This window comes from Mus caroli, chromosome 11 (assembly GCF_900094665.2).
Source record: "Mus caroli chromosome 11, CAROLI_EIJ_v1.1, whole genome shotgun sequence".
NCBI lineage: Eukaryota > Metazoa > Chordata > Mammalia > Rodentia > Muridae > Mus > Mus caroli.
The window spans coordinates 19,210,975-19,237,813 of NC_034580.1; the positions used below are offsets into that span (position 1 = coordinate 19,210,975).

At 38.3% G+C, this 26,839-nt stretch overlaps 1 protein-coding gene across 4 annotated transcripts in view; it reads left to right on the top strand.

Moving 5' to 3' along the window:
• Usp34 (ubiquitin specific peptidase 34) overlaps positions 1–26,839 on the top strand; it is a 189,400-nt gene that overhangs the window by 85,701 nt on the left and 76,860 nt on the right. For all 4 annotated transcript variants that reach the window (XM_029483281.1, XM_029483283.1, XM_029483282.1 and 1 more), the window contains 9 exons: positions 711–837; positions 942–1,089; positions 4,156–4,256; positions 5,213–5,422; positions 13,385–13,510; positions 15,857–15,979; positions 16,109–16,192; positions 18,192–18,278; positions 25,597–25,797. In XM_029483281.1, the coding sequence (XP_029339141.1) occupies positions 711–837; positions 942–1,089; positions 4,156–4,256; positions 5,213–5,422; positions 13,385–13,510; positions 15,857–15,979; positions 16,109–16,192; positions 18,192–18,278; positions 25,597–25,797 (1,207 nt within the window). The remainder of the gene's footprint in view (positions 1–710; positions 838–941; positions 1,090–4,155; positions 4,257–5,212; positions 5,423–13,384; positions 13,511–15,856; positions 15,980–16,108; positions 16,193–18,191; positions 18,279–25,596; positions 25,798–26,839) is intronic.

Sequence of the window (26,839 nt, forward strand, 5' to 3'; positions counted from 1 at the left end):
GAGGGTTACCAGCCTCCCTGTTGGTATTAGGAACTGAGCCCCAGTTTGTCTGGAAGAGCAAGATCATTTTAGCCTACTAAAATTACTCTTTTATTCCAGTTCATTCTTGAGTGAATGCAATCTCATATTCTGTGAAACTGACTTACATAATATTATATTCCCATATTTGAAAAATATTTTTATAGAATGTATGTATGTATGTCTTTACCTGAAAATATTTCTTAAAATTTTTTGAATGTAAAAATTATAACTTGGTATACCATCATTATTTGATTAGTCTTGAGTTCTGTTTTTCTTTCTTCTTGCTTTTCTTCCCACCTTTTTGTTTGTTTGTTTTTGTTTTTTTCCAGACAGGGTTTCTCTGTATAGCCCTGGCTATCCTGGAACTCTGGTCTATCTCTGTAGACCAGGCTGGCCTCCAACCCAGAAATCCACCTGCCTCTGCCTCCCAAGTGCTGGGATTAAAGGCATGTGCCACAACAGCCCAGCTCTCTCCCCACCTTTAAAGAATTGTTTACATAATGGGATTTTCTCCTTCAGTAATTTTTTGGGAGTTTGTTTTAATTATGAATGCTTAGCTGTTTTTATTTAAGTTCAAGTCACCATGATGAATCTAAAAATTTGTATAACATAGACTTTTTCATTTTGTAAAATATTAAAGACGTTTTGTAACGTTAAAATGTTGAAAATGGTGTCTCTGTGTGTTATAGGTTTGCATATCATCTGAGACAGTGGCAGATTGAGGGCACTGGTATTAGCAGTCACTTGAAAGCACTGAGTGACAAACAGTCTTTGCCTCTAAGGGTTGTATGTCAGCCTGCTGGACTTCCCGACAAGGTATTTATAAGGTTTACTTTTTAAATTTGTAACATTTCTTCTTTCAAATCTTTGGTGTTTTGTTTGGGTGTTGTTGTCATAATTGGGTACATCTCCTATTTCAGATGACTATTGAAATGTATCCAAGTGACCAGGTAGCAGATCTTCGGGCTGAAGTAACTCATTGGTATGAAAACTTACAGAAAGAACAAATAAATCAACAAGCTCAGCTTCAGGAGTTTGGTCAAAGCAGCAGAAAGGGAGAGTTTCCTGGTGAGTCTAACACTTAACTTGTTCAATACAGTTTTTAGGCTTCATTGTGTAACAACTGTCTTAGTTCTTCTTGTGTTGCTCTAACATTTGCCTAAATGGTAGGGTGTTTTGTTGTTGTTGATGGTGTTTTTTTGTTTGTTTATTTTATTTTAAGTTTGAAAATAGGATCTTTACTGTGGTGTCTAAGCTGACCAGGACAACACTGTATATCCCCAAACTGGACTCAGTTTCTCAGGAATTCTCCTACCAGTGCTTGAGACACCACACCTAGCCAGACTAGTGTATATGCAATCTAAATCTGTTTCTCAATGGTAAGATCAGGGTGTAATGTATAATGTAATGTAATGTGTAATGTAATGTATAAGATCAGAATCTGGTGAGGGCCGTTTTCTGTTTTCAGTACAATGCATTGAGTGTTACTCTTAACATTGCAGAAAGTAGAAGGTCAAAAGGAAAGAAACCTACTGTTTCTTTTAGACCTTTGTATAGATGCTAATGCATTTGTAATGGTCTTGCCTTAATGTCCTGACCTGAACCCCACATAATTATACCTCCATACACCATTGCATAAAGAAGTAAATTTCAGTAACTTTTTTTTTTTTGAGAACATAAACATTTAGACCATTATAGCAATTTTAGATCTTTAATGACCCCTGATCCTTGGTTTTATTGATGTTAGTGTAACAGTGTCTTTAAGTATTGTTTGCAGATATCATTTGTCTTTTATAGTATTATTTTCAGGCTTTCTAGAAGTACGTTTTGTCTGTCTGTTTATCATCTATCCATATCTATATCTGTATCTGTATCATGGAGGCCAGAGGAAAACTAGTAAAGGTCTGTCCTCCCTTTCAGCCATGTTTGTTTGAGGTTTTGCACTCAGGCTGTCACTCTTCTTCTTAGCCAGCACCTTTCATATGCTGACCTGACCCCATAACCTAACAGTTTCATTAAGGATTTATATCTTTTTGCATCAAAATACTATTTTAAAGAGGACTTAATTTTTTTTCCTGCTTGATAGTCTGTGTATTACTGTCAAACTCAAAACTTGGAGCAGTTTTTGTCTCGGTCTCATAAGTGCCACCATGTTTAGCATGATAATTTTTTTCTTTTCTTCTTTATTTTATTTTTTTTTTTTTGGTTTTTCTTAAGGCAAGAAATCTTGCCAGAATTGTTAAGCAATTCTTAGGCTTAAAAAATGTCCTTTAGAGATGAGGGATCTAGCAGTTTTTTTTTTTTTTTGCACACCTGAGATCCTAGTTCAATGCCCACCTCCTTCCAAAGAAACCTTCTGTGAAGCCTAGCAAAGGCTACATGTTAGTTTAACTATATGGCATTTATATTCTAGCAAAGAAAATTGCCAAGTTCAATCCTAGTGTTAAAAATGAATGTTTTCCTATATTAAATCTTCTTGGTATGAAGTGGAAAAGAAGTTGACAACTTTTATTATTATTGGGGTTGTAGCTGTAGCTGATTTGGTATAACACTTGCCTAGATTGTGCAAAGTCCCAAGTTTAATCCCCAGCCTTGCTACCACAATCAAGTGAAGAAATTGTCCTGTTTTACTCATTACTCTTGAAAATAGTTGCTTTATACTCTTGAAATAGAGTTTCTATCTTAATAAAATTAAAGATTTGTGTTCACCTAAGGGTAGAATTCCGTTTCAAATGACAAAGGCTTGTGGTTTCATCTCTGGAACTGTGATCGAGCAGTCACTCACTCACACCAGATAAAATCTGACTCTGCCAACTGTGTGTGGTGGCACATGGTTATAATCCCAAGTGTAAGAAGCTGTGCCGGGGAACTTGGCTTCATAGTGAGATCCTATTTAACTTTAACTTATTTAACTTAAAAACAGCAAAACCCAACACTAATGCTTGAGGAAATTATGTTATATTATTATGTTATATTTAGTAATTCTGTTTTATTTCCCAATTAAGCATTATTATTATTATTATACTGTCATTGACTATATAGTAATTATTTTCAGTTTCTAGTACTATGTTTTAGTGGCTGGCATCCACCAGTAAGTATAAGAAAAATAAACGTGCCCCAGTTGAAACTGAATTTTTGTTTTTGTATTTTGTTGAGGAAAGACATGTTTTAAGGAAAAATACCATAGAGTGAAGGGATAATAATGAGCGGGGTGCTCTGATACTCATGCTTAGACAGAAGCTCTTCTTTTGAGTGCCTTGAGGAAAATCGAGTTACATGCTCTGTGAACTCCTAGGGCAGACATTTTATTTCTTTAGGTGGGGTGACACATTTGACAGGAAGAACAATAGCTGAGCAGGTCAGGATCCTCCTTTATCCAATCACTCAGGAGGCAGAGGTAGTCTTATCTCTGATGTCAAGTTCATCCTGATCCACACAGAGAGCTGCAGTCTCACCTCACCTACATTTGTGAACTGCTATCTCAAAACAAGAAAAGCATGGAGCCTGGTAGCTGGAAAACAAATTGTGAAGTAAGGGGAGGTGGTAGGAACTGAAGTCAGGGGCTAGATAAGCTGCAACAGACTCTTTAAGAATTCTTAAATTACCTGTGCTAAATTTATTGAACAAACTCATTGGTCTTTTAATATTAAGTTATTGAATAATCTGATAGATCTTGAAGGGTGTATTTTTTTTTCCTCTATACAACATATTGGTTTTTATTTTATAATTTTTGCTGTGTTTTGTTCTTGTTAGAAAATAGATGGGTACACAGTTGAGAAATATTGGAATTTTTTTGTTTTTGTTTTGTTTTGTTTTTGTGCAGCAAATGCATTAAGGAGTCTACACATACTGAGAGAAATGCAGTAAGTTCTGAGAAGGTTCTTGCTGTCTTGTTATAACAATATAACAATGTTATATTGTTAGGAAAATACAGGGATTGCTCTAATTATAAGAGTGGTATAAAGATAAATTTTATCTTGAACTACCTAGGTAGTTAAAGACGATAGAAAACACTTAGGAAGCATGCTCGCTCTTATCTCTGCTTCTCAGGAGTTACATATTTAAGTTTAATGAGCAGTGAATGTTTTGCCCTGTTGTATCATTGTTAGCAAATGTCATTCTGTTGTTTTCAAGGTGGCCTCATGGGGCCTGTCAGGATGATCTCCTCTGGTCATGAATTAACAACAGACTATGATGAAAAAGCACTTCATGAACTTGGTTTTAAAGATATGCAGGTACATAAATAATAGTTTGAGTTTTATTTATGTTTCCCTGAAATTTAATAATTGAAGTCTGTTTAAATAGTTCTTAATAGTGTGCATTAAAATTATAAATGGAGTTATACCTCAATTTTATTATTTTCTTTCTTTTTTAAATTGGATATTTTCTTTATTTACTTTTCAAATGTTATCCTCTTTCCTGGTCCCCCACACCCAAACCTCTATCCCATCCCCTATCCCCCCTCTTGCTTCTGTGAGTGGGTGCCCCCACACACCCATCCATTTTTGCCTCCCTGCCATGGCATTCCCTTCACTGGGGCAGCGAGCCTTCACAGGACCAAGGGCCTTTACTCCCATAGATGCCTAACAAGGCCATCCTCTGCTACTTATTGGCTGGCAACATGGGTCCTTCCATTGTACTCTTTGGTTGGTGATTTAGTCCCTGGGAGCTCTGGGGGGTCTGGTTGGTTGATATTGTTGTTCTTCCTATGGGGTTGCTAACCCCTTCAGCTTCTTCAGTCCCTTTGCTTAACTCCTCTGTTGGGGACCCCATGATCCATCCAATGGTTAGCATCTGCCTCTGTATTTGTCAGGCTCTGGCTCTCAGGAGACAGCTATATCAGGCTCCTGTCAGCAGGCATTTGTTGGCATCCGCAATATTGTCTGGGTTTGGTGACTGTATATGGATGGATCCCCAGGTGGACTTACTTCTCTTTCTTCCTTTCTTCCTTTCTTCCTTTCTTCCTTCCTTCCTTCCTTCCTTCCTTCCTTCCTTCCTTCCTTCCTTCCTTCCTTCCTTCCTTCCTTTCTGTCTTTCTTTCTCTCTCTCTCTCTCCCTCCCTCCCTCTCTTCCCCTCTCTCTTCCTTCCTTCCTTCCTTCCTTCCTTCCTTTCTGTCTTTCTTTCTCTCTCTCTCTCTCCCTCCCTCCCTCTCTTCCCCTCTCTTCTCTCTTCTCTCCTCTCTCTCTCTAGATGGTGTTTGTATCTTTGGGTGCACCAAGAAGAGAAAGAAAAGGAGAAGGTGTTCAACTGCCTGCATCTTGCCTCCCACCACCTCAGAAGGACAACATTCCGATGCTTTTGCTGTTACAAGAACCTCATTTAACTACTCTCTTTGATTTATTAGAAATGCTTGCTTCATTTAAACCACCCTCAGGAAAAGTTGCAGTCGATAACAGTGAGGTAATGCTCAGATTGCTTTCCCATACATTGTATCTTTCTATTGAGAAACATCTTTCTAATCTTGCAATGGTGAAGCCTAGGAGCCTTTTTTATTTGATTAGTTTTTTTTGTTGTTGTTGTTTTTTTGTTTTTTTGTTTTTCAGGACAAGGTTTCTCTGTGTAGCTCTGGCAGTCCTGGAATACACAGAGAGATCCTCCTGCCTCTGCCTCCCAAGAGCTGGGATTAAGGCCACATGCCACTACTGCCCAGCCTAAATAAATATGTTTTTGGGGGGGGGGCATGGAAACTTGTTGTTTTGTTTGCTTAGGATTCACTTGTTTGTTGATTAATTACCCAAGAAGTTAATATATTTAAGCTGAATATGACCTAGGCAATAATAAAAGTATCGTTTACAAAATAATCAGTTTTAGACTTCATTGAATCAGTTCTGGGAGACAGATAGTGACTTGCCTTATAAGTAAGCTAACATAGATATTTTTCAGATAAAATACGTTATAAGTCTAAAAACTGCCATTCAATTAATTAGGGGAACCCAAGTGAAAGAAAACCACGTGTATGTTACTTGGTTTGGGATGGCTTTTGTTTGGTTGGTTGGTTTTGGTTTTTCTTCAACACAGGGTTTCTCTGTATAGCCCTGGCTGTCCTGGAACTCACTTTGTAGACCACACTGGCCTCGAACTCAAAAATCTGCCTGCCTCTGCCTCCCAAGTGCTGGGATTAAAGGTATGTGCCACCACGCCCAGCTTGGGATGGTTTTTGTGAGACCACCTATATTAGTTAGGGTTTTACTGCTGTGAACAGACACCATGACCAAGGCCAGTCTTATAAAAAACAACATTTAATTGGGGCTGGCTTACAGGTTCAGAGGTTCAGTCCATTACCATCAAGGTGGGAGCATGGCAGCATCCAGACAGGCATGGTGCAGGAGGAGCTAAGAATTCTACGTCTTCATCCAAAGGCTGCTAGTGAAAGACTGAGTTACAGGCAACTAGGGTGAGGATCTTATGCCCAAACCCACAGTGGCACACCTACTCCAACCAGGTCACACCTATTCCAACAAGGCCACACCTCCAAATGGTGCCACTCCCTGGTCCAAGAATATATAAATCATCACACCACCCAAAATCTGAAGTAGAGAAATGAGAATGAGCTAGATAAGAGGATGAGAAATGGTCTGCATGTAGCAGTCTCTCTGTTTTATTTATTTATTTTTATTTTTATAATTTTATTTATTAGATAATTTCTTTATTTACATTTCAAATGTTATCCCCTTTCCCGGTTTCCCCTCCAGAAACCCCCTATCCCATCCCCACTCCCCCTGTTCACTAACCCACCCACTCCCGCTTCCCTGTCCTGGCATTCACATCCATCCTTCACAGGACCAAGGGCGTCTCTTCTCTTTGATGTCCAACAAGGCCATCTTCTGCTACATATGCGTCTGGAGCCATGAGTCCCTATGTGGGTATTCTTTTGTTTGTGGTTTAGTCCCAGGGAGCTCTCGGATTACTGGGATTACTGGTTCATATTGCTGTTCCTCTTATGGGACTGCAAACACTTTCAGCTCCTTGGGTCCTTTCTCTAGCTCCTCCATTGGGCATCCTGTGCTCAGTTCCGTGAATGGCTGTGAGCCTCTACTTCTGTGTTTGTCAGGCACTGGCAGAGCCTCTCAGGAGACAGCTATATCAGGCTTCTGTCAGCAAATACTTGTTGGCATCCACAATAGTTTCTGGGTTTGGTAACTGTATATGGAATGGATCCCGGGTGGGACAGTCACTGGATGGCCTTTCCTTCAGATTCCGCTCCATACTTCGTATCTCCTCCCATGTGTATTTTGATCCCCCTTCTAAGAAGGATCAAAGCATCCACACTTTGGTCTTCCTTCATTTTGAGTTTCATATAGACTATGAATTGTATCTTGGGTATTCCAAGCTTCTGGGTTAATATCCACTTATCAGTGAGTGTATATCATGGGTGTTTTTTTGAGACTGGGTTACCTCACTTAGGATGATATCCTCCAGATCTACCCATTTGCCTGTGAATTTTATGAATTTATTGTTTTTAATAGCTGAGTAGTACTCCATTGTGTAAATGTACCACATTTTCTGTATCCATTCCTCTGTTGAGAGACATTTGGGTTCTTTCCAGCTTCTTACTATTATAAATAAGGCTGCTATGAACATAGTGGAGCATGTGTCCTTCTTACCGGTTGGAACATCTTCTGGATATATACCCAGGAGAGGTATTGCGGGATCCTCCGGTAGAACTATGTCCAATTTTTTGAGGAACCACCGGACTGATTTCTAGAGTGGTTGTACCAGCTTGCAGTTCCACCAGCAATGGAGGAGTGTTCCTTTTTCTCCACATCCTCGCCAGCATCTATTGTCACCAGAGTTTTTTATGTTAGCCATTGTAACTGATGTGAGGTAGAATCTCAAGGTTGTTTTGATTCACATTTCCCTAATGACGAAGGATGTTGAACATTTCTCTAGGTGCTTCTCAGCCATTTGGTATTCCTCAGTTGAGAATTCTTTTGTTTAGCTCTGTTCCCCATAGGAGCTCTCTGGTGTCTAACTTCTTGAGTTCTTTGTATATATTGGATATTATCCCTCTATCAGATGTACAGTTGGTAAAGCTCTTTTCCCACTCTGTTGGTTATCGTTTCGTCTTATTGACAGTGTCCTTTGTCTTACAGAAGTTTTGCAATTTATGAGGTCCCATTTGTCAATTCTTGATCTAAGAACATAAGCTATTGGTGTTCAGTTCAGTACATGTGCCCATGTACTCAAGGCTCTTCCCCACTTTCTTTTCTGTTAGTTTCAGTGTATCTGGTTTTATGTGGAGGTCCTTGATCCACCTAGAATTGAACTTTGTACAAGGAGATAAGAATGGGTTGATTTGCATTCTTATACATGCCACTGGCCAGTTGAACCAGCACCGTTTGTTGAAAACACTGTCACAGTCTGTCTGTTTTATTATTGCTTTGGATTGTTTGTTTTGCTAAAAGTCTTACTTGTGTTGTGCAATCTGAAAGTGAACTTGGAGCTTTCCTGTCTGGGCCTTGTGAGTGCTTGCTGTTACAGGTGTGTCTCAGTCTCCTTCTCCCTTATCTGCTTACTTGCTTGTTGGTTGTTTGTTTTTTAAATGTTTCATTATTTTTTTCTTTTTTTAATTATTGGGTATTTATTTCATTTACATTTCCAATGCTATCCCAAAAGTCCCCCATACCCTCCCACACCCACTCCCCCCTACCCACTCCCACCTCTTGGCCCTGGTGTTCCCCTGTACTGAGGTATATAAAGTTTGCACAACCAATGGGCCTTTCTTTCCACTGATCTGATACATATGCAGCTAGAGACACGAGCTCCGGGGGTACTGGTTAGTTCATATTGTTGTTCCACCTACAGGGTTGCAGATCCCCCCATTGTTGGTTGTTTGTAAATCACAGCTTCACATCTCAACCTTGTAGCAGTCCTAGCTGAGGATTTGTAATCTTACCTGAAAGTCATTTCTTAGAAGCACTTACTCAAGACCAGATGAGAGCTAATGGATGGGCTTAGGGGAGTGGAGGGAAATGGCTCGGATTGGAAAGGGAGGTAGACTGAAGTAATGCAGGGTTTCTGGGCAAGGGAACACTTCCCATGTTAACCAAAGTAGAGGCAGAAGCATAGACTCTCTTGTTTTTGTTTTAAATGAAGTGTGTCTGCTTGGCAAGTTCCAGATGTTGTAAGGACTTGTCCAGGTAAGAATTGGAAGTGGTCTAGAATAGCATAGAATAGGAGGACAAAATGTGAAAGAAGTTAGAAACACAGTCACCTTGTGATTTAAGAGAGGACAAAGTTAGTCTTTAAGGTGGAGAATGTAGAATAATGCTATATGGTTCTAACTTGAGCAATTACTTTGATTCCATTTAAAATGAAGAATACATGTTTGAATGTTATCAGTTGAAGATGTCAAGGAAACAACTTAATCATATATACTTCTATGCTTTATCACTTCTTAGGCTGGCCTCCTAGCAGAGTCTCCCCCTACCTTTTCTACTGAACAGTGAGACTACAGCACTCTCCATTGTGCCTGTTTAGAGGTCCTTATTATTCATATTCCTTTTTAAAAATTAATTAAATTTTATTCATGTTACCTCCCAATCACTGCCCCCTTCCCCATCAACTTCTCAAAGAATCCTTACCCCCTACCTCCTCCTCTCCTTCTCTACTGAGAAGGTGGAGATCTCCCTTTGGTACAACAAGTTTCTATGGAGCTAGGTGTACTGAGGCCAAACAAGGCATCCCAGCTAGAACAGCATATCCCATAGACAGCTTATAGGATAGCCTCCACTCCAGTTGTTCAGGACCCACGTAAACAATAAGCTGCATATCTGCTATCTATGTGTATGGAAGCCTAGGTCCAGTCTGTGTATGCTCTTTGGTTGGTGGTTCAGTCTCTTGAGAGCCCCAAGCATCCAGGTTAGTTGTTCCCTCTGTGTAGTTCATATCCCCTTTGGGACCTTCAGTTTTTCCCCCAACTCTTCCATAAGAGTCCCCTGCCTCCTTCCCCTGTTTGGCTATGGGTCTGTGCATCTTTTTCCACTGTCTGCTATATGGAGCCTCACACAGGGATTGGTGCTTGCCCATGGGATGGATCTCTAGTTGGACTGGTTATTGGTTAGTCATTCCCTCAGTCTCTGCTTCATCCCCACTCCCTGTATTTCTTTTAGACTGGACAGATTTTGGGTTGAAAGTTTTGTGGGTAAGGTGTGGTGTCTCAATCACTCCTCTGGGGTTCCTGCCTGGCTACAGGAGGTGTCCTCTTTAGGTTGTATATCCCCAAAGCTGTTTCTTATTACAAATAGTCACATTTTTCAGATTGTGAAAAAATGATAGTAAATTCATAGCTTTCTTGTTATATATGACAATTTTGTTTATATGTTTGTTTTCTTTCTTTTAGAGATAGCATTTATCTGTACATATCTAATGTCCTAGAATATAATATGTAGATCATGCGGGCCTTGAATTCACAGAGATCTGCCTTGTCTGCCTCCTGAGTTCAAGTTCTGGGATTAAAGGCATGAGTCACCACACCTGGCCTTCTTTATATACAATATTTATTGAAAGCAAACAGGAAGGGACAAAAATTTTTATGTGTTAACAGAGATTTTTGTTTGTTTGTTTTAAAAATGATGATTGGAATGAATGAAACCATTAATGGATTTTTCTGAGATGTGAATGTCACTTTTGAAGTTTGAAGAATGTGAGCTTAGCATAATTGAGATAAGGACAGAATGGGAGGTTGTAGCCTTTACTATATCTAGAAAATGCATTACTACCATGGCGAGAATCTGAGATCTTTCTGTGGGTAGTTCATAGCAATGCTTAGGTGATGCCATGGAAGGGTGTACTAGAGAAAACAAAGATCGCAGGCAGACACTGCTACGTAAGACATGAATAGTCCTATATTTTTACTTGAGAACCTTCATCAGGGCTATACGAGTCTTGATCAACAAGTAGTCCACAACATCAATCACAGAGCGCACCTACCACTAACAATCTCCCATGACATGCTTGTACTATCAGTGGAATGGTTTGATTTCATCTGTTTAGGCTACACTTATCCTGTCTTATACTGTAGGTCTTTTTAATTCATAACAGAATCCTAGCTGCATAATTTTGGATTTTTTTCCCAATCCATTGTTACATTTAGAATAAAGTCTGTGTATCTTTAATAATTTTAAAATACATTTAATACATTTATTTATTTGGGTCTAATTCTGTGCTTACTATATTCATCTAAGATCAGAGGACAACCTGTGGGAATCAGTTCTGTTCTTCTACAGTGTATGTCCTTGGGTTCTAATTCAAATCATTAGGCTTGGTGGCATGAGCCTATGTACCGGCCACGGCAGGTGTTACCAGCAGAGTCATTTTACCACCTCTAGCTCTGCCCCTTCTCTTTCATCAACCTTTTAAAGAAATGGTGGTAAAGAAAGTGGACTCAACTTCGAGTGTGTGTGTGTGTGTGTGTGTGTGTGTGTGTGTGTCTTGTGTGTATGTTTTTATGTGTCTGTGTGCATTGCATTCCTCTATCAGAGTACAGATGTGGAGGTTAGAGAACAGTTTGCAAAGAGTTGGTTCTGTTTCCACCATGTAGGTCCTGGGGCTGACACCAAGTCATTGTCCTTGGTGGTAAGCACCTTTCACCTACTGAACTACCTCACCAGTTTTGCGTCCAGTTAGATTTTGGAGCTCTTTCTGTCACGTTCTACTCACAGATTGAGCAGAATACTCTGGGGGGGTTTCCTTAGGTTCTTCATCAGGGCTGTGAAAGGAAAGTTTACTGTAGATTCCCTGTTCTAAAGCTCCCTTGTTTTCAAAATTAGTCCATAGAGTTGTCATATTTATATTCTCCCCATTAACAATTTCAGCCACGGAATGAAAATTTCCAACAAACATTAAGTTGGAACTCAGGTCCTCAAGCATGTTTATCTGCTAAGACATTTCTCTTCTCTTCTCTTCTCTTCTCTTCTCTTCTCTTCTCTTCTCTTCTCTTCTCTTCTCTTCTCTTCTCTTCTCTTCTCTTCTCTCTCCCTCCCTCCCTCCCTTCTTTCCCTCCCTCCCCCTCTCTCTTTCTTTTTCATTTTCTTTTTCTCTTTCTTTTTCTTTACATTCGAATGTTATCCCTGTTCCTGGTTTCCCCTCTGAAAAACACCCTCCCCCTAGCTGTTTCTTATTTAGATTTTTGACACTGGATCTCATATGAACCAGGCTGCTCTCAAATTCAGTATGTAGCTGAGGCTTACCTTGATTGAACTCTTTCTCCTTCTGCATAGTCTTCTCTTCCCCACACCCCACCTTCTTGACACACACCTCTAGACAGAATATTACTAGAAGACCCAACTTGACCTTAAACTAAAACTCCTCCTCTTCAGCTCCCTGGATGCTGGGAATATATAGGCATACACCACAGCTTACAAAGCATTGCCATACCTTTTATATATTGAATTTATGTAAGTATAGATGATGGTGTGCTTGTAGATCCTAGACCCAAAATACCACATATACAGAAGGACCACTTTATACTAGCTTAGTAAAATGATTATCATTAGATCATTATTGTTGCTTACAGAATATTTCTTTGGTATTCAGTGCATTTAATTAACACTGGAAATTACGGTTATAATAGTAGCAGTATAATAATAAATTCATTAATACTCTTTGGGAAATACCAGAGTGGTAGGTTTTATCTTTTTTCCCCTTCTGCCATGCTGCCTTACTTGGGCAATGGATGAAAACTTGCTTTTTAAATGTGTTTTTGAAAGCATCCTTTTTCTAGTCTTTGTCTTATTTGCTCACCTTTTTCAACTTAAGTTTTATCAAATGATAATGGCAAAATTCAGGTTCACTAAAAATTGTGCTTTAATCTCTTCACAAATAGGTCAGAATTTAACTTAGTGAGTTTTTGTTGTACATAGAATGATAATCTGCGAAGAAGTAAGAAAGAGACGTGGAAATTATGAAACATGGATAAACTTCTATTTCAAAAGTTGCTTGGGAACAATGATCAGCCAATATAAAAAATGCTGAGACACTGGAATGATTGCAGAGCAGTTAAGAGCGCTGGCTGCTCTTACTGAGGTCCTGAGTTTGAACTCCCAGCACCTACATGGTGACTCATGACAATCTATAAAGGGATCTGATGCCCTCCTCTGGCCTGCAGGTGTACTTGCAGCAGAGCTTTCATACAAACAAACAAACAAACAAAAAAGAGAATGTTGATGAGAAGTTGAAAAAATGCTACTTCCACCTAATCATTTTCTTGAATACATTTATCCTGAGAAACATAGTATTAAATTTTCAGACATTTTTAAAAGTAAGGGTAGGAAATTTTCGCAAAACAGTTTTTAAAATTGAAGTTAAATTTTTTATTTCTTCTGATCTATCTTGATAAAATAGTGTTCTTATTTTATGTAGAGTTTAAAATGTGAAGAACTTCATCTTCATGCAGAAAATCTTTCAAGGCGTGTCTGGGAGTTGCTGATGCTTCTTCCTACTTGTCCCAACATGCTGACGGCGTTCCAGAACGTCTCAGACGAGCAGGTGAGCCCTCAGCAGTGTGCGTGTACAGAGCTAGATGGAGGCTACCACCACCACCACCACCATCATCATCCCTGCTACACACACACACACACACACACACACACACACACACACACCNACACACACACACACACACACACACACACACACACACACACCTACCTCTGCCCTCTCAGTGGCAGTAATACAAACATGTGACAGCTATGCTCAGCTTTTTCAAAGGGTACTTGGGATCCAAACTCCTACCTTTCTGTTTCTGAGGTGAATATGTCAATGATGGAGCTGTCTCAGCAATCTCCTTTTGCTAATTTAATAGGAAAAAGTGTCAATTTAAATATCATTTGTTTCTAAAGTTATGTAGCATAAGTAAAATGCAAGTGATCTTTTGTTAAATTGTCTTTAGAAAAAGAGGAATTTGCCTTTTTAAAAAAGAGTTTATGTATTACATGTATGAGTGTTTTGCTTACATGTATATGTCTGTGGCCCATGTGCATGCCTGGCACTGCAGAAACCAGAAGAAGGTGTTGGGTCCCCTGGAACTAGAGTTATGGATGACTGTGAACTGCCATTGGGTGCTAGGAATTGAACCTGAGTCCTCTTCAAGAGCAATAAGTACTTTTAATTACTGAGCCATCTCTCCATCCCCAGAGTAGTGCTTTCACTGATAAGGTTTTAAAAACTTGTATGTTTTGAATATTTCTTTTTGACAGCAAAACTAGGAAAATTGAGATAAATATAATGTGATGATGAAGTAACAGCCATCAGACCTTGTTTTAGATTGTTATACAGATCTAATGACAGAATTGCAAAAACAAGGCAACAGAATTTAATACATAGTTAATGTTTCTTCTATAAGTATCAGATTACATATAGAAAGTGTTGGATATCATTATAAATGCCTTTACAGTGAAAGATTACTTTACAAAAAGATGCTATTTTCTTTCAATGCTAAGTTCTTGAGAGTACATGTATGTACATGAGTGAGGTCCCTATGGAGGCAGAAGAGGGTGTTGCATCCCCAGGAGTGGTAGTTACAAGTAATTTTTAGCTACCGTACATTGGTGCTGGGAACCATAACAAGAGCCATATGTATTCTTAACCTCTTAGCCATCTTTCCATCCCCTCTTTGAGGTAGGAAACATTAGCTACCCTCCTTTGGAGGTAGGGACTGACTATGTAGCCCTGGTTGGCATGGAAATCATCATATGTCCTAGGTTGTCCTTGAACTAAAAAAAGATCTGCCTTCCTTTGCCAAGCGCTGAGATAGCATTCACCTAGCCCGAGAATGCTTTTTTTTTTTAAGATTTATTTAGGGGCTGGAGAGATGGCTCAGTGGGTAAGAACACCCGACTGTTCTCCCGAAGGTCCCGGAGTTCAAATCCCAGCAACCACATGCTGGCTCACAACCATCTGTAAGGAGATCTGACTCCCTCTTCTGGAGTGTCTGAAGACAGCAACAGTGTACTTACATTAAATAAATAAATAAATCTTAAAAAAAAAAAAAAAAAAAGAGTGGTGATGTGCCCACAGCAGGCAGAGTAGTCCAACTGTCAAACACTCCTCATGCGCAAACTCCTGTTAGCAATAGCTGAGCCACTCATCAACTAAGTATACAGTGTCTGCTCTGCTGTCTTTATTTAAAAAAGAAAAAAGATTTATTTATTAATTACATGTAAGTACACTGTAGCCGTGTTCAGACACACCAAGAGAGGGTGTCACAACTCATTACAGGTGGTTGCTGGGATTTGAACTCAGGACCTTTTGGAAGAGCAGTCAGTGCTCTTAACCGCTGAGCTATCTCTCCAGACCTCCCCAAGAATGCTTTTAAAAGCTACATAACAAGGGGTTTCTTCAAGGAAGATCTATTGCAAGACTCATATGTAATGAATAAAAAAAAACCAAATGGCTTATTGTTACCACTCACTATCTGATCTGCCACACCATCATATGAGTTCAGAACATCTGACTTCTTCAATTACTTGAATTGAAAAAGGATTGGCTCTAGAATGTGCTTCTAGAATGTGGTGATCACTTTAGTAATAACATTTCAAAGCTACATATTATGCCAACATGAGTTCATATATTGATAGCAGAGACTGCAATTTCTAATTTAATTATTTTTCTGTGCTTTTTTTGATAAAATCTTTAATTTTAACAATATTTAATGAATGGTTTGTACTTTAAACATTCTGCCAATACAATTTCTTTTTGTCTTAGATTTTGATGTTTTTAAAGTGTGCAATATCTGTGTTTCATGCTAGTATTCATTTTTATGAGTTTTAGGACTTCAGAGAATTATCTAGAAAGTTGTCTTGCTAAACCTGTTTTTCTTTTTTGTAATTTAAGAGCAATGATGGACTTAATTGGAAGGAACTTCTCAAAATTAAGAGTGCTCATAAGTTGTTATATGCTCTTGAGATTATTGAAGCACTAGGAAAACCTAACAGAAGAATAAGAAGAGAGTCAACGGTAACTACAGATCAGTATTGCCATTAAAGACTTTACTCTGCCAGAATTCCAAATCATACTGTTATTTCATTCTAGAATATTTTTTTCTCTTCATAACCTCCCTTATTTATATTTTTCCCTTCCCCACAGGGAAGTTACAGTGATCTTTATCCAGATTCTGATGATTCAAGTGAAGACCAAGTGGAAAACAGTAAAAATTCCTGGACTTGCAAGGTTTGATGATAATTGTTTTGTAAAAGATTGAGGAAAGTACTTATTAAGGTTCTATAAATCATTATCTTGAGGATTTTTAAAAGATTGAGTTTAGTTTAATGTTTTTGAGTGTTTGCTTGCATATATGTAGTGCTTGTGGAGTCCAATTGGAAGGCTCTCCATATCCCTGTGAACTGGAGTTACAGATGAATATAACCCTTTCTGTAGGAACCTGAGTCCCTTGCAATAGCAATATGTACTCTTCAATAACTGAGCCTCGGAGGGCGGCAGAGAGTTAGTTGCTCAGTGGGGAATGGTAGCATGTGTGTGTGAGCGTGTGTGAATGACTGAACATAATATAAGGCAGACAGGAAGCTTTCAATCCTGTGGCCTCTGAATCGTCAGCAGATTCTCCAGGGAAAGGGAGATAGGCGATAGCAGCTGCCCACTCAAATACAGTCAGTCTTTGTGCTTCACATGAGCCAGCTTCATGGTCTTCTGCTTGAAGAGGGTGGGGGCTGTTTAAGACTGCAGTTAACTATGAGATGGCAAGGAAAGTCACCAGCAGTGAAGCTTGGAAGTACCGAGGTGATGAGCACCTGTCACCAGAGCCTAATGCTCTTAGACCTCTGAGTCCCATCCAGCAGGAGAAACTCAAAAGTAAGGGCCAATGTCCAGGCCATAAGGGACAGGGTTGTTGTAAATGGTCTCCAATGGCCATCAAACATATACGAGTGAGGTTGTACCTATGGTCTAGTTGAAGAAACCATTGATGATGTCCATGTGTACAAGTGTTGGTAGCAGATGCCAGTTGTGCCACTGGGACCCAGGATGAGAAGTTCATTATTGGGGAAGCTCCAGGTGACAACCTATGGTAGCAGCTTGGTTGGATTTAGGGTCACCCAGGAAACATAGTCTTTAGCCTGCATGTGAGAGGGTTTTGAGAGAGGCTTCAATGAGAATGAAAGACTTACCACAGATGTGTGACACAATCCCATAGACTAGTGTCCTGAACTGAATAAAAACTTAAAAGGGGGAAGAGCCAGGGGAGTATTTGTTTCTCTCTACTTCCTGACTACAAATCTAATGTGACTAGCCACCTCCTGTCCTTACTGCTGTGCCTTTTGTAGGAGAGGGAGAGAGAGAATGAGAATGTGAGAATATGCTTAGAGGCCAGTGGCTATCCTCTAGTGTCAACCTTACACATCCTCTGAGACAGGGTCTCGTTGGCTTTGATCTCATCAGTTAAGCTGACAGGTCAGCTTATATACCTAGGTATACAAAAGTATACCTAGGTATACTTTTGTCTCAGTCTCCTCAGTGCTGGGTCATAAGCACTTAACATTGTGTTTTTAGGTAGGTTTTAAGAGTTGGATTTAGTTCTGTGCTTACAAGGTACGTCTTTTACTGAGTGACCTATGTTTGTCTTTAATTCTGACTAATTTACTCTTAAAGAGTAGGTGAAAGAATTACATTTTTACCATATATGATAGTAATAGTAAGTGACATTATTTAGTGCTTTGTTTCTCCCTATTTTGAGCTAAATTTTTTTAGTACCAGTGTCCATCCCATACTACTGTCAGCATTATCTCCTCGTTCTCTAATATACATTGAAATTGGGACAACTTAGTATCTGAGATTCCATTGGTAAAATTTGAAGTCATGGTCATTAACTATAACAAGATTTTTAAAAATAATTTCTGAAAATATTTTATATGGAAATTACTTTTAGCTAGGTACCTTTAATTACCTTTAATCCCAGCACTTAGGAAGCAGAGGCAAGTGGATCTTTGAGTTCAAGACCAGCCTCGTCTTCAGAGTGAGTTCTAGGATAGCCAGATCTACACAGAGAAACCCTGTCTCACTGCCCCTGCTAAATTAATTTTTTATTTATAAACAGTGATTTTTTTTTTAAATAAAACACAAGATTTTTAAATGCTTGCTTACTAAATTAACAAAACATCATCATTACTCCATATAACTAATTTCCTCCTCTCTCTGCTCTCCAAATTGCTTACAGTTTGTTGCTGCTGGCGGGCTTCAGCAGTTACTAGAAATTTTTAATTCTGCGATTCTAGAGCCTAAAGAGCAAGAATCATGGACCGTGGTAAGTGAACTCGTTTGTCTTGATTAATTATAGTTACCTTATCTCAGTCACTCTGTTCCATTGGCAACATAACTCACTACATACTTGGTTTAGTTAACTAAGACATACAGTAGAAAGGAAAAGTTTTGATAAATTGATATAGATTGAAATTACATAACTGAATGAAGCAAAGTGGGGCAGGTTATTTTTGGTTAATGAAGATGACTTAGAGGCTAAAAGCACTTACCAAACAAACCTGATGAACTCATGCACGGGACAGAAGAAAGAACGAACTTCCACAGAGTTATCTTCTGATCTTTACATATGATGGCCCACCTCTATATTCCCTGTGTATATGTACACACACACACACGTATACACACACACAGTTTAATATAAGCTGTTTCGGTTTTGTTGTCGGTCTTTTGTGTGTGTGTGTGTGTGTGTGTGTGTGTTTGTGTGTTTGTGTGTGATGGAGTTTCTTTTAGTAGCCCTGGCTGTTAACAAACTCACTCTATAAACAAGGCTTGCATTAAACTCACAGAGGTTGCCTGCTTTTGCCTCCAGAGTGCTGAGATTTAAGGCACCACTACTACCCTGCTAGATTATTTTTAACATACTTGACATAAATGCCAAAGTTAATTATTCAGAAATATTTCAAGGTCATGAACAATTATTTCCCTGGTAGTGTTTATATGGTTATAAATTATTTTGCTTTCTTTTGAGGTGTGTTGTCTGTCTTTTAGTCAGGGTCTCCCTTCGTCTCCAGGCTGTAACTAAGTCTACTCTCCCCGTGCTGATCTCGGAGTGTTAGTCTTCCTGTCTTGGCTTCCTGAGTGCTGACTGAGAAACTTGTGCTACCATGCCAACCATTACTTGCTTTTTAAAGGTGGTCCAGGCTGGGAGTAGAAGCCCACACCTTTACTCGCAATACTCAGGAGGCAGAACCAGGCAGATTTTTTAGTTCAAAGCCAGCTTAGTCTACACAAAAAAGTTCTAGGACAACCAGATCTACAATGATGGAACCCTGTATCTAAGTTTAAAAAAAAAGTCAATTAAAAGTGATTCATTTACATATATGTGCTAACTTGATGGATGTAGCACTAGTGATTAAATGTAATATTTTACAAGTGACTTCGATCTTACCAAATGAGTATCTTTTGTTTTGACTAATCCTGCTTTTATATCCATAGTACACAAAAAGTTTTTCTAGACCATACTAATTTGTTTGCCATGGCATCAAGAAACTGAGGATAATAAACCTTTTCGTTTTAATAATAATTAGAAGTTTCACTAGTTCTTTTTGCAATATTTCACGTAAATATTTTTCTCTCAAAAAAAAAAAACCTGAAAAAACATCTGCTATGTTACTTTTATGAAGTTAAAGTAACACTGCTTTCATATTAGGGAAGGAAAGTTGCTGGTGCAATACTCACAACATTTAATGATTTATGTAATAATGTGTCAATCTTTTGAATTAAATATAAAATAGATTATTTTTATTTGAAAGTCCACTGGAGTGTTGTTTGTACTTGGGTTTTAGAGTTACCTCCATGGAACAGTTTAGCATCAGTTATCAGATGCTATGTTCTACTTTGTACAGTTGATTCTTTCTTTTCACCGTTTTATGTTCTTGTAACTACTCACAAATTTAGGTTGTGAGGTTTTCATGGCAAGTGTCTTCACCCACTGTGCCACCTCGCCTGACCCCCTCAGTTGCCTTCTCATTACTTATATGGTTTTAAATGTTTTGCTTTCTTTAGGATTATGTTGTTTGTCTTTTAGTCAGGGTCTATCTATGTTCCTATGAAAAGCTGAACATCTTTTTCTGTGGTATTGGTCATTGGGGTGTGTGTGTGTGTGTGTGTGTGTGTGTGTGTGTGTATGTGTGATTTGTGATTGTACATATTTTTATACATTTTCAAATACCTTTTCAGTTAGGCTGAAAGGAATTTACCAGTTGATGAGTATGTGTAATGTTTCCACTTGTATGTGTTATATGTTCCTGTGAATTTGGCCAACTCGGGTGTATACTTAGGAATTTTAATTGCTGGGTTTAGAAATAACTGTATTTAACTTTTTTTTTTTTTTGGTGTTTTTTGTTGTGTTTGTTTTTTGGTTTCTCTATGTATCCCTGGCTGTCCTGTAACTCACTCTGTGACCAGACTGGCCTTGAAGTCAGAGATCCCCTGCCTCTGCCTCCCAAGTGCTGGGATTAAAGGCATGACCCACACTGCCCAGCTGTGTTTAACATTTTAAGAATCAGCCAAGCAGGTCTACCATTTATATTCCAACCAGCTTTGTGTATCCTAGTTTCCACACAAAGGTCATTTACTACCTTTGAGATTTTAACCAGTCTAGGTCTGGTGACATTGAATGTTCTCATGTTTTTGATTTATATTTTCCTGATAGACAGTATGATTAAAGAGCTTTCTATGTGCATATTGGTCATTTTCTTAGTTAGGGTTTTACTGCTGTGAACAGATACCATAACCAAGGCAGCTGTTATAAGGACAACATCTAATTGGGGCTGGCTTACAGGTTCAGATGTTCAGTCCATTATCATCAGTGCAGGAACATGGCAGCATCCAGGCAGGTATGTTACAGGAGGAGCTGAGGGTTCTACATCTTCATCTGAAGGTTGCTGGCAGAATACTGTCTTCCAGGGAGCAAAACATTTAAAGCCTACACACAGTGATGCACCTCTCCAATAAGGCCATACCTTCTAATACTGCCACTTACTGGGCCGAGCATACAAGTCATCATAGTCATCTTGTATCTCATTTGCATGCATGTAATTTCATGTCTAATGAATGCTTTTATCGTTGAGTTTTAATGTCCACTATGGGTTGTGAAGATTTATGATCGTTTTCATCAAAGTTTTCTAGTTTTAACTGCATTTCAGGCTTTCGTTGATTTTAGGTGAAGTTTCATTCACACAATTAATTAATAATGCAGTTATTTTTAAGAATGTTGCAGTTTTGGAAGTGTCTATGCTTGTGTAATGCTCAATCATGCTAAATATTACCCTGAGGCTCTGCCTGTTTTCTTTTTCTTTCTTTGTTTTTTCTTTCTTTTTGTTTTTCGAAACAGGGTTTCTCAGTGTAGCCCTGGATGTCCTGGAACTCACTTTGTAGACCAGGCTGGCCTCAAACTCAGAAATCCGCCTGCCTCTGCCTCCTGAGTGCTGGGATCAAAGGCCTGTGCCACCACGCCCAGCCTCTGCCTGTTTTCTAAACACTTTCTCTCCTCCTTCCACTTTCTCTCCTTCTTCCGGCAAAGCAGCTCTAGGAAATTTGAACCATAAATTAAAGCTTTGGTTAATAAAAATGTATGTAACTTTGGAGCAGTACTTAAGTACTTCTACATTTTTGTCTTTGTTTCAAAATTTTTTGATGTTGAAGAATATATGTTAATAGTCAGTGAGTTTTTATTGTTGATAGTGTATTTATTTTATATGACATACCAAAATTTGCTTATCTACTTATGGACCTCTGAAGAAGCTATGGATATTTATACATAAGTTTTTGGGGTACATATATTTTGGGTAAATTCCAGGAAATTAAATCACTAAATAATAATGTAAGTGAAAATTTAAATTTATTCAAAGCTGCCAAACTGATTTTCAGGTAGACCTATTGTAGAACATAAAGGAATTTCCTTACTCTACATCCTTAGTAATAGTTGCTTTTGATCAAAAGTTAAAATTTGAGACTTTCCAGAGCTAGCTGACTGTAGAGTGGTCACTGGTTCATAGAGTGTTTGCTTATCTTGTATGAGTCCCATGTGTTCATCTCCACATCTGCAAGAGCTTTTAAGATTTTGTTTTTATTCTTTCAGCTATACATATGATGGATGTTTTTGTTGTGTATATTGATGGGTTTTATTGCTTGTTCCTTTTAGACATGGTCTTGTTTTGTAGTCCAGGATGACCTTGAAGTTCCATTTTGCTGATTCAACTTCCTATGTTTTGCAAACTCCATGCCTGGCTTGACAGAATCTTTTTAGAGACAGGAGATGTAAATCTGGACATAGCTGAGGATGTTCTTAAACTCTTGTATTTACCTCTCTAGTGCAGTGACTGTGGGTGTTTTATGCTGTATTGGGAATTGACCTCTGGAATTTGTGCATGCTAAACAAGCACTCCACTAACTGAGCTATGTACTGAGTCCTAAACAGTATTCTCCCTACTAAGAGTTGCTTCTTCTCCTTCTCCTTTGTTGTCCTAGGGATTGAATTCAGGTCATCAGGGTTGGCAGCAACCACCTTTATTTATGCACTGGGTCTATCCCAGCAGCACAACAGTGTCTTTTAGGAGGTGTTTTTAATTTCACTGAAAATTGTATTTGGTTTGAGAAATATATATTGAAGCTCAGAATGATTTTTCCTTCTATAATTTTTCTTGTATGTGGTAGAGGTATGTATGTATGTGTATGTTACATGCATGCGTGTCTGCTGGTAGGCTCTCTAATGCATCTGATGTGGAGGCCAGAGGTTAACTAACTTCAGGTGACTGTTGTTGTTCATCTTAGATTTGATTCCCTGCATCTTGAGCTTACTATTTCATCGTTAGTTGGAAAGTAAGCCATCTGGATCCAACATCCTCTACAACCGGGCTCCAGCTGGGTTTACTATATCATGTAATTAGGTATATAGTTGCTCTGTATTCTCATCAACTATATTGATGAGCATTTGAAGTTTGGTAACATGGTATTGCTTTTACTGAGGGAAGGAAGGATGCTTTATGTAGGTGTTAGTGGATCCAACCTCAGTGGTTCTTGTCTGCACAAGAAGCACTTCATTCACCCAGCCCCCTTTCTAGCACTCTATTCTGTTTTGTAGTTCTCTTTGACATGGATAGTGTTGTTATTGCATTTTGAATTAGCTTCTGTATGTGAAAGTTAAGATTGAATTAGTTTATTTAATTATATAGCATCTAATTTTACTAACACCATTTGTTGAAACTATTTCTCTTTTTTATTTGAATTATATTGATGAGAATTTAAAGTTTAGTAACATGGTATTGCTATTTCTGAGGGAAGGGTGCTTTTTTTCTGGTAGAGAGATGTAAGTACCACTTAGCACTGGAATCAGGAGAATAAGAGGCCAAGGATTATTGTAGTGAAATTTCTGAAAATCTTCTCTTGTATGTAAAGAAATTTTTCGAATTGTTATTAGAACTTAAAATTCATTGTAAACTTTGTTTTTCCACACTATTTATTTTACTGAATAAGTATTTATCTTAAATACTTTTGTAATAAATGTAAGATTTTCAGTTAAAATGTCCTTTGGAGTACTTGGAATTCTATAGGATGAAAATATCTAGCCTGGTCTATATGTCAAGTTCAGGCCATTCAGATCTTCATAGTGAGACTGAGTCTTCTGGAAAAAAAGAAAAAATTAATAGTGTAGAGCAATTAAATATACTAATTTATTTTGCAGTTCATATTGGTGAGTGGGAGAATAAGAACATTGTTGTTGTTTTGAAATGACTTTTTCCTTAACTTGGGACTCACTGTGTAAATCAAGCTGGCTTTGAACTCAAGAGATCCACCTACCTCTGCCTTCCAGGTGTATGGATTAAAGGTGTTCATGACCATGCCTGGTGCCCTGTTACAAAATTATTTGTAATAATTTTGAAAAATACATTCTTTGCAGCATATTTTCCCCAAATTCCTGTTAGCTTCTATTAAGAACATTTTATATTAATTCCATGGGAAGTAAATATGTCATTTCTAATTTATTATATACATGCCCTTTAAAAAGTACAATTAAGCCGGGTGGTGGTGGCACACGCCTTTAATGCCAGCTCTTGGGAGGCAGAGGCAGGCGGATTTATGAGTTCGAGGCCAGCCTGGTCTACAAAGTGAGTTCCAGGACAGCCAGGGCTATACGGAGAAACCCTGTCTTGAAAAAACAAAACAAACAAAAAATAAAATTAAAGTAATAATAATAGTTTTTGAATGCAAAACTTTCCTCTTGCGTCCATGGCAAGAGTTTAGAACCTGCAATGAAAATGGTTGCAGATCAGAATGAAAAGGATACTTTAATTTTATTAATTAGCAACTTCAGCCTTGTGAATTGTAGGTAGGATTGGCTGCTTGTGAAGAGAAGTCTTTTGGAGTATTTTATGTTCTTTTTTATTTTTATTATTTGTGGGGCAGGAGAAGGCTTTAGAAAGGTGTGTGTGTGTGTGTGTGTGTGTGTGTGTGTGTGTGTGTGTGTGTGTGTTTGTAGCCTTAGCTGTTCTAGAACTATCTGTAGACCAGACTGATCTTAAACTTAAAGAGATCTGCCTGCTTATGGCTTCTGAGTGCTAAGATTAAAGGCATGCATTACCACCACCTGGCATCACTCTTTATTCTTATGGGAGCGAAAGTGTATCCATGAGGTATGCTCAGCTAAAAACTCAGTTTACTTAGAAACCAAATGAATCCAGAGATCAGTGACAATTTGCCAATATTATGCCATTTGCATTACAATTGTTTGCTCCCTAGTGCTCTACATATAATTTGCCCCTCTCAGTTAAGCATAGGCATTGAGTTATAAATTCTAGATGGAGAGGCAAAACTTTAAACTATGATGCTGTGACTACCAGGGGAGTAAGTGAAGGAACCTCTTGGTGGTTGAAATAATTCCTATGAACAATTACTTTTAATATCTTAAAAAATCATCATTTTACGTGAAAACTTTCTTTGCCATCCATATTTATGAATTTTTTTCCTGAGAGTTTAATTTTGTAATGGATTGGTTTTTTATTTTATATTATACTTTTATTTGTATTTATATTGTAATTGTATGAATAATCATATGAGAACTGTGGAAGATACTCATAATTCATAACAAGAGCAGACTTACATTTATGACTAGGCCACAATTTGGAGGTTTCCACAGTGTGAGGAGCTGTATTAAGGGGTTGCAGCACTGGGAAGGTTGAGAACCTTTGCTCTAGAATCTGCAGATGATTATCTCTTCCATGGGTCTTAGATCTGACTCCACAAGAGTAACTGCATCTCTGCTCTGACTTCCTGACACAGTACGAGTTATGATGTCTCTACCTGCACTATGTTGTTCAGATCTTTTTTTTTTATTAGATGTTTACTTTATTTACATTTCAAATGTCCCCTTTCCTGGTTTCCCCTCCATAAGCCCCCTATCTCCTCCCCTTCCCCCCGGTTGTTTTCTTAAAATAAAGACACATAATGTTAAAAACTCATGTAGCACATTGATGAGAATCTACCCATAATTTTTATTTTTGTCTGTTAATTTCAGAGTTGAATAATGGTCACACCTGTCATGTACATGAAGTGGAAAGCTGACGTTGTCTTCTCATTCACAGTGGCAGCTGGATTGTCTTGCTTGCTTGCTGAAATTAATCTGCCAGTTTGCAGTAGATCCGTCAGATTTGGATTTAGCTTATCATGATGTTTTTGCCTGGTCTGGCATAGCCGAAAGCCATAGGAAAAGAACCTGGCCTGGAAAATCAAGAAAGGCTGCTGGTGATCATGCCAAGAGTCTTCATATACCACGATTAACAGAGGTAAAGTTTGGAAATTAACATTAAAGTGTTCTAATGAATTCCGCTTAAGGTTTGAGAAAGCATATGGTTTAGTTTTTATAAAGTTAAGAATACACTAATACATAAATTGATTCCTAGGATACTTCCTACCAGCCACAGAAATGTCATAATTTGATGTTGTAATGACGTTTCGGTAATAGTTTTCAGTTCTTCATTTAACAGGATGCACAATGTACCATTTTAATATGGTATCTTACCTTACAGTTACATGTACAATTAGAACTTTATGATGTGCGTTCTGAGTGTATCAGAGTCCATTCAGAAATACATATTTTAACAGAAGAAATGTAGATGATGAGTTTCATATATGTGTTGAAGTGCTAAAAATATAAAATGGAAGCCAGGCAAAACTAGTCATCACTCCTATAGCTGAATAAAGATCATTGTTGGAATTTTAAGGAGTTAGAAGCTTTACTAGAGAGAACCTGTTGAACTAGATTTAGTAAAATAGGTCTTTTTGAAAGCTGAAGACTGGAACTGCAGAGGTGCTCAGAAGTTGAGAGCACTTACTGTTTCCAAATGACTTTAATTTGGTTCAGTATCCCTACCAGATAGCTCATAATTCTGTCTCCAGGAAGATCTAGTGTTCTACTCTGACCTCTTGAGGCCTATGAATACATCACAAAACACAATTTAAAAGGTGAAGCCTTATCTCTTCTGGTCAAAAACCCCTGGAGCAATACTCAAAAACAAAGACCACTATCTAGTGTAACAGGTTTTATTAGAAACCCAGCAGCTTGTCAAAGGAAGGATCTTGCCTTTTAGAGATACCAGAAAAACAGTATAAAAATGAGTACATCTTTCAGCATAAACAGAGCTCATGGGCCAGGTGTGGTGACACACATCTAGGATCCTAGCACTCCAGAGGCAAAGACAGGCAAATCTCTGAACGTTTAGTCCAGCCAGAGTTAAATCTTGTCTTGAGAGAGAGAGAGAGAGACAGAAATCGGTCATTTTGACTGTATTCTTTGTTCAGATAATCAAATCTCTGTGAGAGGAAGTA